This window comes from Propithecus coquereli, unplaced genomic scaffold (genome assembly GCF_000956105.1).
Source record: "Propithecus coquereli isolate 6110/MARCELLA unplaced genomic scaffold, Pcoq_1.0 Scaffold49, whole genome shotgun sequence".
Taxonomy (NCBI): Eukaryota; Metazoa; Chordata; class Mammalia; order Primates; family Indriidae; genus Propithecus; species Propithecus coquereli.
Window position 1 is genome coordinate 1,035,105 of NW_012150729.1, and position 13,525 is coordinate 1,048,629.

General features: G+C 37.3%; 1 protein-coding gene across 1 annotated transcript in view; it reads right to left on the reverse strand.

Moving 5' to 3' along the window:
- Nucleotides 1-4,150: 4,150 nt before the first annotated feature.
- The window catches only part of PLA2R1 (phospholipase A2 receptor 1, 180kDa), a 140,275-nt gene continuing 130,900 nt past the window's right edge, over nt 4,151-13,525 (reverse strand). The window contains exons 23-29 of the mRNA XM_012655814.1: nt 12,739-13,014; nt 11,015-11,183; nt 9,246-9,386; nt 8,622-8,738; nt 6,909-7,085; nt 4,498-4,530; nt 4,151-4,365 (exon numbers count right to left, since the gene is read on the reverse strand). Coding sequence (XP_012511268.1) covers nt 4,151-4,365; nt 4,498-4,530; nt 6,909-7,085; nt 8,622-8,738; nt 9,246-9,386; nt 11,015-11,183; nt 12,739-13,014 — 1,128 coding nt within the window. The remainder of the gene's footprint in view (nt 4,366-4,497; nt 4,531-6,908; nt 7,086-8,621; nt 8,739-9,245; nt 9,387-11,014; nt 11,184-12,738; nt 13,015-13,525) is intronic.

A 13,525-nucleotide genomic window follows, 5' to 3' on the forward strand; every position in this document is an offset into this window, starting at 1 on the left:
GCAAAAGGATTTGTTACCTAGTCATTAGAGTGATTCACATTGTCACTTTCCTAGAATTAAAATTAAAAGGCTTTACTGAGACTTTTTACATGACTGTTTTGCCTATTACTCTTTCACTTACAGGCACCTTGTTTTACCTGATAAACAAAGTAGGGTTGGGAAAAATAAAATATTATTTCATTATACTTCTGTCAATACTATTTTTCTATTCAAATGCCTTTATCTTATTACGTTTTAATCGGAACACTAGAGTTGCAGATTTAGTTTATCCAATAAATAAAAAGTGTTCATCACAAAGCTTAATTGGTAAAGTCAATCCTCCTTGTCAAACCAATGAGCCAAATAAGACAGTGTTCAGAAAAAGCCTGATTTCATTTTTCAATTCAGATAATCTTGTTAATACTCATCCTCACAACTCGCTTAGAAATCTAAGATAGATAAAGCACAGAGCCTCGTCATAAGCTTTTCACCTGGATAACATAAGACGTCAGGTTCTTAGCAGCATCTACACTCTCTTCACTTTGCTTTCACCAGATTTTCTCTGTAGAAACACATTCTTTGACAATAGTCAAGGGATGGTTGAGATAAGGTTTCAAACAACGGTAGTTAGCAGTCCTTCTGTTTCACTGTACAATACATATTAATTCAGAATTTGAATGTGGGGCAAAATAACTCATTTCTAACTCATCACTTCATCCTTAACAGAAAAATGTGTGAACACAGAGAAAGACATGAGGCTCTTGAGGGTTTATGATTTCTTTAGTAAAAGAATCTTCACTGGCATCAATATTTTAAGTTTTTTCTTTGTTTGGTGCCATGAAGAATTTTCCCAAGGTAAGGCCTCATAAAAAGATCTGGAATGAAAGCCATCCTCCTTGCTTTTTTTTAAAAAGGGTAGACAAAGGCATTTGTGCAAAGAGAGGTAAGAAAGAAGAACCAGCATGACACCTTGGTCAGAGGGGTGCTCTCAGGCAAGTCAGTTCTAAGAAAAAATACACACGAAGATTAAAAATTCTGGAAATTGAGTTCCTTAAAAATATCCATGCCCCTGAGTCCCTGGGAAATCTTTATGCACCCTTGGGGTATGCATCCCAAGTTCGAAATTGTTTACTTAGCGAATGTATTTCAACAGCCCATGGAAGCTATATAATTAAAGACAGATCTCGAGTTAATTCCTCTGTTAGCCACAGGTAGGAGACCCACTGGCGGACCATGCAGGCCTGACTGTACACAAGGAACCTGGACTCATGAATGACTGAATAGAGCAGAATTCCTGCAAGCCATATAGGTGTGGGTAGGAAATAGACCTTTGCTGTGTTAAGCCCCCAAGGTTTTAGGATTGCTTGCTACTGCATTTAGCCTCGCCCGACTAATAGAGCAGCTGATGGTGCTGGATAGGGTGTCACCACTGCATGGGTGAAGTGGCCTTGGAGTGAAGAACTGCAGTGTCCAGGTAGGGAATTGAACAGGAGTCACAGCCAGTTCTCCAGAGGTAAGGCAGTGCCTGAGAGAGCCAGGATCAAAGAGAACAGACTACATGCTACACCAACTACAGACCTCACAGCAGATGCCAGCGCAACTCCCAGGAGTGGGGCCAGACCACATTCTCGGTGGACATTAGATAACACACATCCACAGTCAGCTATCACCTCTCCCCTCACTACCGGAAGGACGCAGCAAGTTCTCATATATCCACCTGCCATTTGGAGGAGGGTAAAGAAACTCCAAAAAACTGAGTATTTATTTAAATGTTCCGTTTATCCCTGTTTTTGATAGGGAGTGGAACTTTCAAAAGAAGAAACATTTAACTTGAAAAAAGAATGTTATAATTGGAAGAGCCCAAGATACGGTTAATTGGAAAAATCCAAGATTGTCCCTTACTAAGAGTCTATAAAGATGCTCAGGTTAGTCACAGAAAATAATTGATTGGGGGGGATACATTAATTATGCGTGAGTTTGTGATCCTGCTACTTTTTTTCTTTTCATGTTCTAGCTATAAAATCTAGCTCTGATTAAAAATAGATAAGGTGGAAAAAAGTTTGAAAAGTACTTTCTATTTCTGCAATTTCAGTAATGGCAAGGAGCGCATGACCTGTCCACTGGGACAGATTCTCTGGAGATGTGGTTCAACACTAAATATCAAAGTATGGAACAGTGACAAGCAATACAGTGTCTTTGAGCAAGACCACTTACCTAATGGCATATTTGTCAAATTGTGTATGTGTATAAATGTATGTGTAACTACATATTAATACCCTGACTGGAAGGCTAATTGATCAGCAGTTTTTACCAAGTCCACTGAAAAGAACAGAACTTTAATTTCACTCGACAGATTGTTAAATTGGGCTTTTATACCATCTGGTTAGTTCAAGTCAATTATTCTTTTGAGTCATAAATATATAACTGCCACATAATATAATATCTTAAAAAAATGAAGTGCCAAGTCTTAAAAGAAAATATGAAGGTAGATTGTCCCAGTGTGTAAACAATATAGCAGTAGGAAAGTGCTGCATTTGGCAGCTGCAGTGTTTCAGGCCGCCAGGGCTCCATTGGCAGGGCATGCTCTTCAAACTGTATTTCTAATGACGATGGTTTGCCCCTTAGAAATTCATTCCTCTTTCTCTCGGAGCTCCCCCTCGTACCAGTGGCCACCAGTTTTGAGGCAGTTGGTTGTAATAATTAAAATGCACACTCTCAGGAAGGCTCCCAGGTCCCCTCAGTTTCCCTCTATCGCAGGACCTTACTTAATTTTTAATAACCACCCTCTATTTTGTACTTACACATTTCTTTGTATTTCTTATGCATTTACTGGTGGTTACTGTCAGCTCTTCCTCATTAGAAAACAAGTGCCATGACAACAGAGACCTAACTGACCTGCTCACTCGAGTACCCCTGTTTCTAAAATAGCACTTGGTTCTTAATCAGAACTCAATAAACATTTAAGTAATGAGTAAACTTTTGAATATTGACTATGGAGCCATTTTTCTTTATAAGAAATTAATGAAGGAAGATCAAATCTGTGATTTTTAAAAATTTACAGTGTTATACTTTAAATTATTGTTTATCAACTGCACTAGCTAGTCTAATATAAAAGGAGAGGGTTCCCAGAAATCATGGTTTATTAAAATAGAACACCTAAAATAAACTCATTTATACAATAAAAGTATCTAGATTACTATTGCAGAGTAATTTATTTCGTACTTCTCAACATATCCTCTAGTTATCATTCAGATCTTCAATTTTTCCCTTTTAAATTCAAGTTATATTTTATATCTTCTGGTTGAGTATTATATATTATCTTATATCTTTAGTTTTTAATGAAGTCCATGAGTTTTAGCAGGATTAAAATCCCAATATATTCCTTTAAGTTCATCTGTAAAACATTTTTAAATATCAAACTTTGTCATCATTTAGTAACTGAAGGTTTAAGGCCACATTTTAACTGTGTGGTTGCTTATGAAAGTGTGCTGCTAACCAAGATCCTACTGTCTAAAGAAACGCATCTTTTCCTCTCCTTTAGCTTGAGAAGTCAGACCTAATAAAAACAAATGTCAACCTAAATATTGGTTTAGAGCCCAGAACCTATGACCCTTAAGCTTAGAAATTAGTATTTTCCAAATCCTGCTATTAAAAATTAAATTAAACAAACAGAAAACCTCTTGGAAGCCTTTCCTTTTCCTCTTATGTACAAATATTAGATTATATATATATATATATATATATATGTATTTTTTGGCTTTTCTTCTCTCTCTTTCAATGGAATGAGTATGGTAAATGTCCAAATAGCTACCAGATTAGTTTTAAAATTTCCAAAAAATTTTAGCAGAAACATATTAATGCTAAAACTATTATTCACATTGGTTTGAGAGTTTTCGACATGGAATTTCTTTTAATAGTTCTTGTCTTTCTGAATAATAACCACTGCATAAGTTCCTCTTTTTAAGAATGGATCACAGTTTAGGGAAATGTATAAATCAAAGCCCATCTAATTTGGTTACAATTCAAAACTCTTAATCACTCAAGAATAATTAAAATAGGGGCCCAATTCACATTCTAATGGCATCTGGTCTATGAAGGGAAATATAGAGGAGACGCCCCATTTTGTCTTCTTTACTCATCCTCACGGCTGTGACATTCTCTGAGTTCATGATTATTGGTCATTCTTCTCAAGATCAGAAATGAGAATATTTTCTTCTAAATGTACTGTACTTAAGTTGGTTGTAGAATAGTAGGGACTCCCAAACCCTGCAAGTCTCCTGAAGAAGCCACCATGCTGCTTGTATATGCAGAAGGAAAGTGTGCAAACGGCCAGTATTATTATTAGGATCAGTGCCACTGCAAGAGGAATGACACTATGAGTTGGTCCTGAAAGAAGAAAAAAGAAAAAGAAAGAAAAACTTCAATGGCGATGACATCATATAGACATGGTCACATAATTGTTTTCTATCTTATTATTTCTAAGAAAAATCAAAATGTTCTCTCCTGTTCCAAACCTACCTTTTCCTGGATGTTCCTTTATAGTATGAATATCTAAAACCAAATAAAAAAATGAAATGAGTTTTTTCTTTTAATTCAGAAAAATTATGTCATTACTTATAGTAGGGATCAGCAAACTGTGGCCCATGGCTAAAATCTGGGGACTTGTTTTTACCAGTAGTGTGTTACTGGAACTCAGCCACACTCATTTGTTTACGTGTTGCTATGGCTGCTTTCGTGCTACAGTGGCAGTGTGACAGACAGAGACCATATGGCCCCCAAAGCCTAAAATATTTACTATCTGGCCCTTTACAAGAAAAGTTTGCTGACCCTTGATTTATAGTAATCACCATGATTAGTGCTTACAAACACACACATACACTTTTTTTTTTTTTTTAAGTGAAAGAGTCCTCCTCACATCTCAGCACTGTGCTGCAATAAAAACATGAGTAAAATATAGAGCCTGCAAGCCTGGAACTCACAGTTTTGTTGGAATTTGACATAGTTTGTCCAGCAATGATAATCTGCCGGCCTCTGTGTACGGATTTTAAGATCAGCATCTTCTCCCCTTGCAACCTGAAGAGTCTTGGGAAATGAACAATAGCTCCTCTATTCAAAAAGTTGGAAGCTTCCTGTTTCAGGACTTCCTATTGTAAAAATATATTTCTTTCAAATAGACTCTATTTCGAAATTTGAACAATTCTGTTTTTAATCTAGGTAAAGATCCAGAGAAAGAGGGAGAGAATGATCCAGAGAAGATGGGCAAAGGGATTTGTGAGTGGAGGAAGTGCCTTGGTGCTCATTTACTCTGATCGGCTTAAAAAAAATCAGCATTGTCACCAATAGCAAAAACAACATTTTAAAAAACCTAACTTGTTTTTGTGATTTAAAAATAATGTCACATAATTTTGCATTAAAAATTATTGAAAACACATATTATTATGTGTGTGTGAAGACACTTCTTTAAGAAAGACTTTAAAAAGGTTATTTGCTCTCAGCACAGAGATAGTGGGAAGTACAGAAGGAGAAGTCGGAGGATGTGGAGTGAAGTCCTTGATGTAGCCTCAGCTGGGACAAGGACTTTTCTCATCTGTAAAATGGGGATATTCTAATTGCTCCACTGCCTTGGAAAGTAGCTGTGAAGGATGAAATAGGAAGCTTTAAAGTCCTGCACAGACATGAGGTGCTTCTGATTTGTTCTTGATACTTAAATGCTAGTGATAACCTGGTCATGCTATTTATTAGGCTTAGTCATGTCTTCCACACAGAGCAGATAGTCACACTATGGGGGTTTCATACATGGGTGCCCACACCTGCAGTTTTCTCTTCTCCATTCCCAGTATGTAATCAGTCACCACGGCCCAGTGATTCTCTCTTCCCACTTCTCCCCTCTTTTTTTGTTCCTAGTTCTATCACCCCAATGACAAATGCTTCTGTTTACATCCAGATGAGTCCAGCTCCACTGCAGGTGTCTGCAGAGCACACCTGTCTGCACCTGTCTGTCTCCTCCACCATGAAGTTCAGCTGTTTAGCCTGGCACTCTGTGAACGGATCCTACTTATGGTCCAATTTTTTTCCCATCACTCCTTAACACAAGCCCTTCACTCTCATCTTTGCACATTCGCAATTACTGCCTTTCATCATGCTGGGTCTTTTGTCCAAAATGCCTTTCCTCCTCTGTTCCGGCTCCTAAAATTCTCTTCATCCCTTGTGGTCACATAGCCTCATCTCTCTGAAGCCTTCTCCAGCAGGCCAGGCCACACCAATCCCTCCTTCTTTATAACACTGGCATCTAGAAACTATTGTGATGATTATAAACACCGTCCCACCGTCAATGATCCTCTTTAACATCTTATCTTAAAAATTTCTTCTGTTGTTTGCAGTTGACTAGAATTTTCGGTCTTAGAGTTCTAAAATTGGTTTTTATTTTTTATCACTTTAAGTGTGCTGCTCATAATGAAGTTAAGACATGACTTCTATGACATATTGTGTCATAGAATTGCAACAGAGAATTACATCTACTTGTCCACAACAAATATACCTAGGCCTAGATTGTATTTCCTGAGGCCAAAGATAAACCTTAAAAATTCTGAGTCGCAGTCACCAGAGTGAAGGTTACTGGTTTATGTTTCTAGTTCTATTTGCTTGAGGTAAACTGCTTTTATCCCCATCAGGTTAACAGCCAGGGGGACATGAGAAAGTCATAGAGTCTTTGAGTTGATTTATAATGATTTTTTTCTTCATATCAGGGAAAGAAGGAACTGAAATATTGTATCATCTGATTTGTTTGATGCAGAACAAGACAAAAATGCCAGAATCTCTCTGAATACCCTCTGAATACTTGGATTTTAAAATCTTTAAATGCTAAAGAGGTAGGTCAGCATTAGTCAAGGTAGACTCAAAATGAAGAATTACTCACTGATTTTACCTACCTGCATCCATTTTACATATAAAGCCCTTTTTTTCTTGACAGGGGGATAACTGCCACACTCCTTCAGGGATCCTTAGGGCAACACACTGAAGGGGCTTGAAGTGGTCCATGGCTGGCTCCCGGATGCCCCAGTTTGACTGGTCTGTGGGAGTTCCATCAAACCACTTTACGGTTTCATCTGTGGAAAAATTGCTGACATATTACAAATTATGTCACGGTTATCAAACATACTGAGACTGAAATGAACCATAAAAAACAGCCCCTCGATTTAATGAGACTCTCTGCTTTTCTTTTTTTTTTTTTGAGACAGAGTCTCATTCTGTTGCCTGGGCTAGAGTGCTGTGGCACCAGCCTAGCTCACAGCAACCTCAAACTCCTGGGCTCAAGCGATCCTACTGCCTCAGCCTCTCGAGTAGCTGGGACTACAGGCATGTGCCACCATGCCTGGCTAATTTTTTACATATGTAATTTTAGTTGTCCAGCTATTTTCTTTCTATTTTTTTAGTAGAAACGGGGTCTCGCTCTTGCTCAGGCTGGTCTCGAACTCCTGAGCTCAAACGATTTGCCCGCCTCGGCCTCCCAGAGTGCTAGGATTACAGGCGTGAGCCACCGCGCCCGGCTGAGACTCTCTCCTTAATTGATGTATTCAACTCAGTAAGTACAGTCATGAACTCAACACAAAAGGTAGGTATTAATAAAGGTGCCTTGTGAAAAACCCTCTATTTATTTTAGACATAGTATTCTAATTTAGTTCATTTAGGATATCATGTTTCTTAATGTAACAGTTTAAATTCTGAAATATTCCATATCATTTATAACCAATTTAAAGAAATAATTTAATAAATGAAACTAATCAACATAAAGAAAAATCCTTTGAAGTCCTAACATCTATATCATTACAAAACGGTTCACTTTCTAAAAGAATTTCATAGTGAGTTTCTTTAAAGAGCGAGCCAGTCATGTACCAAGGGGGTAGAGACGATGGGAGAGTCCATCCGTGTGTGGACAATAAGGGGGGGAGATGCATTGTCTGAAAAGAATTTAAAACTCACAATAAAACTGACTAAAGTTGGTCTGCTTTTTATTATCACCATCTGCTAGAAATTCTAAACAACGTCGGTGATTAAAATACTCCTTAGCGCCAGGGTAGTCTCACCCCCCACCTTGGTACACCACTGTAACAAGCTCTCCACGCCAATTAAAATAATTTTCTTTACAAGTACCTTTCAATAACCATTAATTATATAAAGAAAAGAATACCATGTTTTCATTTTATTACAAATTCTGTTTTTTATGAGCAGCAAATAAGAATTCTAATAGCACAATTTATCACTGAAACATTTCCACAACTCTATTGTGCTCTTATAACATTTAGAAACCTGGGGGTATTTTCAAGTAAATATGGTTTTGGTATGCTCTGGCTAACTCCATGAACACGAAGTTCCAGCCAAGCATCTTCATGCTAAGTATAAAAGTAAACTTGTTATTGTTTGTTTGTTTTTATTTTGGGTATTCTGGGACTATTCCAAAGGATAAGAGGGTATAGAAAAGGCTAGCAATGTTGTTTCGGGAAGATATGGCTTTAGGATTCATGCTATTTTTCATAGCAAATGTATCCAAGGGGAGTTTTCTGGCTCACACATGCCATTATCATCAGCCTTAACAATCATGTATTTATTTGTGTCGTCTCCTCTTCCCTCCCCAAATCACTTACTGTTACTATCAAACTGAGCATTCAACCAAACCATCTGGACAGAAGAACTAAAAGCAAAAAGCTCTTCTAGGAGAAATGCATTTTCAGCCTCGTCCTTGATTGTTAAAAGATTAGATCCTGTAAAAGAGACAAGTAGCAAATGAACAAGTATTTGTGTTGACACATAAATATAATTTTTAAAATGTCTCCTATACAATTATTTTTAAAGCTCAGGTTTTGAAAAGTGAAAATTTCCATGGTTCATAAGTGATTTTTGATTAAAAATCTTAAAGGTAAAACCACATTTGTTAAAAGATTCTAGCTGGCACTTAAGAAGTTAAAGCATAGAATATTAATTTCAGGGAACATTCAAAATTCATAATGCAAATGCATTCAAAAGGAACATTTTCTTGGGGAAGTGCAGTATGCTGAGACATCGTCTAAGGTTTTCAAATTCTATACTGGACATTAAGTTTCAGATATTCGCTGTCCTCCAAACAAGCAACTTTAATAGCATTCATTTTTTCAATAGTTTTTGTTGCTCCTAAATTCACTAAATAATCGGACAACTGAAGAAAACCACATTGTTTACTGAAATATCAAGAAGAATCACATGAAAGCATTTTACCATCACAAAAGAATTACCTTCCTTTTTGCAAAATTCATGAGCAGCCTCAAAACTCGTACTGTCTAGGACTGTAGAAAAACTGTAGCAATTACTTTTAAATTTTATCCAGGGAATAGATGTTTCTGAACACAATTCTGGGTGTTCAAGTGGTCTTGTTTCTATGAAGAAAAACCAGTTATGATTTCAGGGTGGTCACTGGGTTTATTTATTGTGATAAACATTATATTACATTCTAAGAAAGACCAAGATAAATATATGTAACAAGATTTTCATGGTAATACTCTGAAAGATTGGGTTTAATGTAAATGATTACAAAACTAGGACCAGTTTATAGCATTTCTGGCAGAAATAATCTTTACCTAAACATAACAAGGCATATTAATGCATAGCTTTGTAGGCTTAGTTTGGGTATTGCCTGGATGGGGTGGCTGTCTTTCATGTTTACAATTAGTACCCTAAAGGTGGCAACAGCTGGGGGATATGATTCATAGAAATAGTGACAGCTAAATGACATTGGCAAAAGGGATTTCCAAAAGTACAAAACGTGTTCCACTTAGTGCTGAGTATCACATTTGAAAAATCCTTCCTGCTAATAAACCTATGAGAGAAAATAATGCATTCAGTAAAGCATCATAAAATAGCATAACATAAAATAAATAAGGGAAATTTAGGAGGGACATTACTTCAGAGAGCAAGCATGAGAGTCGGACACATTCATGCTGAGATCCTGGCTTCGCCACTTTCTAGCTGTGTGGCCGTGGGACTGTCCCCCTACGTTTGGTTTCTGTATCTACATAAGGGAATTAACAACGATACCTTTCTTATAAGTTGAGAAGTTTGGATGAGTTAGTGCCGGACACTTCTTAAACACCCAACAAATGCATTGCTATTGAAAAGGGAAGGACAGTTTTTATGGTGTTTTGGAAGCAGAATTAGCTTTTTCAATATGGCTATCGTTTACATTTAATCATGAATTGTTCTGATCTAAAGTTACATAATGTGTATGTTATTTGATACAGTACCCAGAATCTAAGTAAACATGTGTTTTTACTAAATGAGAGATTTAAAAAGGAGACCAGCTAGTGTTAGGGAATGCTCTTTATGCCCACCATAGTGATCAAGGGAGCGGGGCCTGGTGACATGGGATAAACAGCCCATCACAGAGTGAGGAAACTTGGCTTCTGCTCCTGGTGCTATTGATGGGCAGCGGTGAGATCCTCAGGAAGCTATTTACGCTTTGAGTTTAAGTTTCAAATTTAATAAAGGGGTTGGGTCAGGTGAACTTTCAGTGTAAATGAGATATTATGTAAAGTGCAGGGCCAGACATATAGTAAATATCCAAACAGTATCAGCTGTCATCATTATCATCGTCATCATCATCATCACCATCAAAATGGCTCTGGAATCCTATTAATCATGGAATTAAACATAAATACTCAGTCTAGGTCCTCCACACATGCTCCTAACCCAAGTTTCTAGTCTGATTTCCCACCTCACCCTTACCCCTGACCTGTTGTATCCTCCAAGAAGCCCTTCTACTTTTCCCCAAACGGACAGGACACATTCTTTTCTCCATAACCCCCGCCGCACTCGCTACCTCTCTTGTGTCATTTGGTGGGCCTGCCTGGTGTAACGGTTGTTTGTCTTTACATCACTGACCAGACAAGAAGCTTCTTGAGGGCAGAGACTTCTCACTATTCGTCCTTATATTCCCTGCTTAGCACAGGGCCTTGCATACAGTAGGTGCCCAGGGTGTATTTCTTGAGTTGAACAGAATTGAACCTACCAGTGGGCACGCGACAAATGGCACCTTGCAGGAATGACTCGCAGGCTGTGCTATGCCAGCGTCCACTGGTGTCGGCAAAAACACAGTCACCAAGGAAGGACGACTCCTCGTCTTTCCAAAAAGTGAAAGAGGATTTGGTGCCATCTGACCAGTCAAAATTAAGACCATTCTGTGGAGGAAAATTGAGCCATCATTTCTTCGCCAAGACTGCTGGCAGCATCACACGGTGCTGTCTGAGCACATCACAATTCCCACATAGATTTATATTTCCACACCTTTTTTCAGAGGGTCTAGGGCATCTTGTGAATACAGCCTGACAAAAAGGAATATCTACCACAAATGGGATATCTTTTTTTTTTTTTTGGAATCCTTGGCTCTCTACCATGATAATATCCTAGTTAACAATCAGAGCGAAGTTAGACCAATGCCTTGTTCTTTATACCAAAATAAATTTCAAATTAATCAAAAATTCAAACACAAAATTGAAAATATAAAAGTGTTGAAGAAAAATTGGCTAAATTATTTGTACTCTTGGTATGGGGAAAATCTTTTTAAGTCATACAAAATCCAGAGACCATAAAGCAAAATTGACTCATAAAGTCAACACACCCTGTGATACAAAAATACAATAAACAATCATGAAATACCATTCTTTTGCCTATCCCACTGGCAAGGATTAAAATTTTGATAATACCGAGTTCTGGCAAGGATGTGAAAAACTAGACGTTAACATACACTGCTGTTGGCATGTTGGCACAAACTTTTGAAGGGCAATTTGGCAGTACTTGTCAAAATTTAAAATGTACTTAGCAATTTTACTTCTGGGAATTTATCTTACTTGCACAAAGATACTTGCTGTGCATTGTTTATAATTGTGAAAAACTGAGAAGAACCCAAATGTCCATTCATAGAGGATGGTTCAACAAATTGCCATATGTCCTTATATGCTGCTGTTCCAAGAAATGTATGAGATTTTTACATGCTGACATGGAAAGTTGTAAAAAATATATTAAATTAAAAAGCAAGTTTAAGGACAGCATGTATAATATAATCTCATTTATGTTTAAAAAACAATCCATTATTATGTAGCCACCCTTTACATGGTATATATATGTGTATACATAGAAAATTTCTAGATGACATACGAGAAAGTGCTTACATTGGTTAACATTGCGGAGCAGAACTAGGGTTCAGGGTAGAATAGAGTTTACTATTCACTACTTTGTTTAATATTTTTATTTAACAAACAACTGAAAACAAATTTATTTTCTAAACAGCATCCCTAGAGGGGAAAAAACCCCCAGGTGTTAAATTTCAAGGGGTACTGATTAATTAATAGTCAAATTTCTAGGCAGGAAGCATGACTCATTTTTCTTGGGAATTCCTTACATGCAACAAATTACCCGAAGGCAGTGCCTGAGTATAAGATGTGTTCTGGTGCACACATGAGGCAGGATACAGGGATACCTGAATAATTTCAGAAAACCTTTGAAAGGGATTAATTTCCAGAAATTAGGCAAGTGGATGTTTACCCTAAAGAAGTGTGCACACTTATTTTGTAGTCTTAGGCTACTCATAAGGTTGGTCAGTATTTACTGCCTAAACTAATTATTTAAATGTTACTTTTACTATTATTTCTGGGAAATTTCTGTGGCCTTATCACTAAGGCGGTAGATGGGAAACTTGATTATGCAAGGAAGTTCCAAGGGACGTAGGACACCTACATCTTCAGTGAACAGTCCAATCCAGTGCGCACGTCCTAGCCGGTTGAGGACAACAGTGAGGAAGGACTGGTGATACTGGTCTGCAATGCTGACCAGTTCTGCTCCATGCATCAGGCAGGTTTTTATTGCTGCATACCAAGTCATATTTGCATTAATTATTTTGTAAGTTCTGTTTCCATATTCTAAGGTTTTGGGAATTGAATACATATCAGATGTATTTACACCATGTCCAGAAGTATCTAGAACAAGAACAACAACAAAAGTCATTTGTAGCATCTGGATGAAAAAGGAGGAAGCAAAGCTTAGCAGGGATCCTTTCATGATCCATGTTGATCAGACAGTTTTTCTTCCAGAATCGACTAAAAAAGAGGATACTACCTGAAAGTGTAGGTGATGCTAAAGAATTAGAACATTTAAGAAATTTAATGAATGGATTTTTTCAAAAATGTAAACATAGATTGAACTAGTTTTAGAAGATTTTCCATTTTTGACCATCCCTTGTTAAACTAACTACTTTTTGGTGGAACTGATGGTGACCTCCTTAGGCGGGTTTCACTCTACTAGCGACACTCAGCCTAACACACACTGCTCTGGCAGAACTTAATACTTATTGATGGAATATTGACACGTGTTATGTAGTCGTATGCTGCATTGCAAACCTAATTTTACACGGGCATATTCTTAGATAAAAAACTTGGCTACACTTTTGAGACTGTATGATAAGTCACTATCATGTTTAATGTTTATGTGTATATATTCTAAATAGAATTTTTAAAAAACTAAGTAA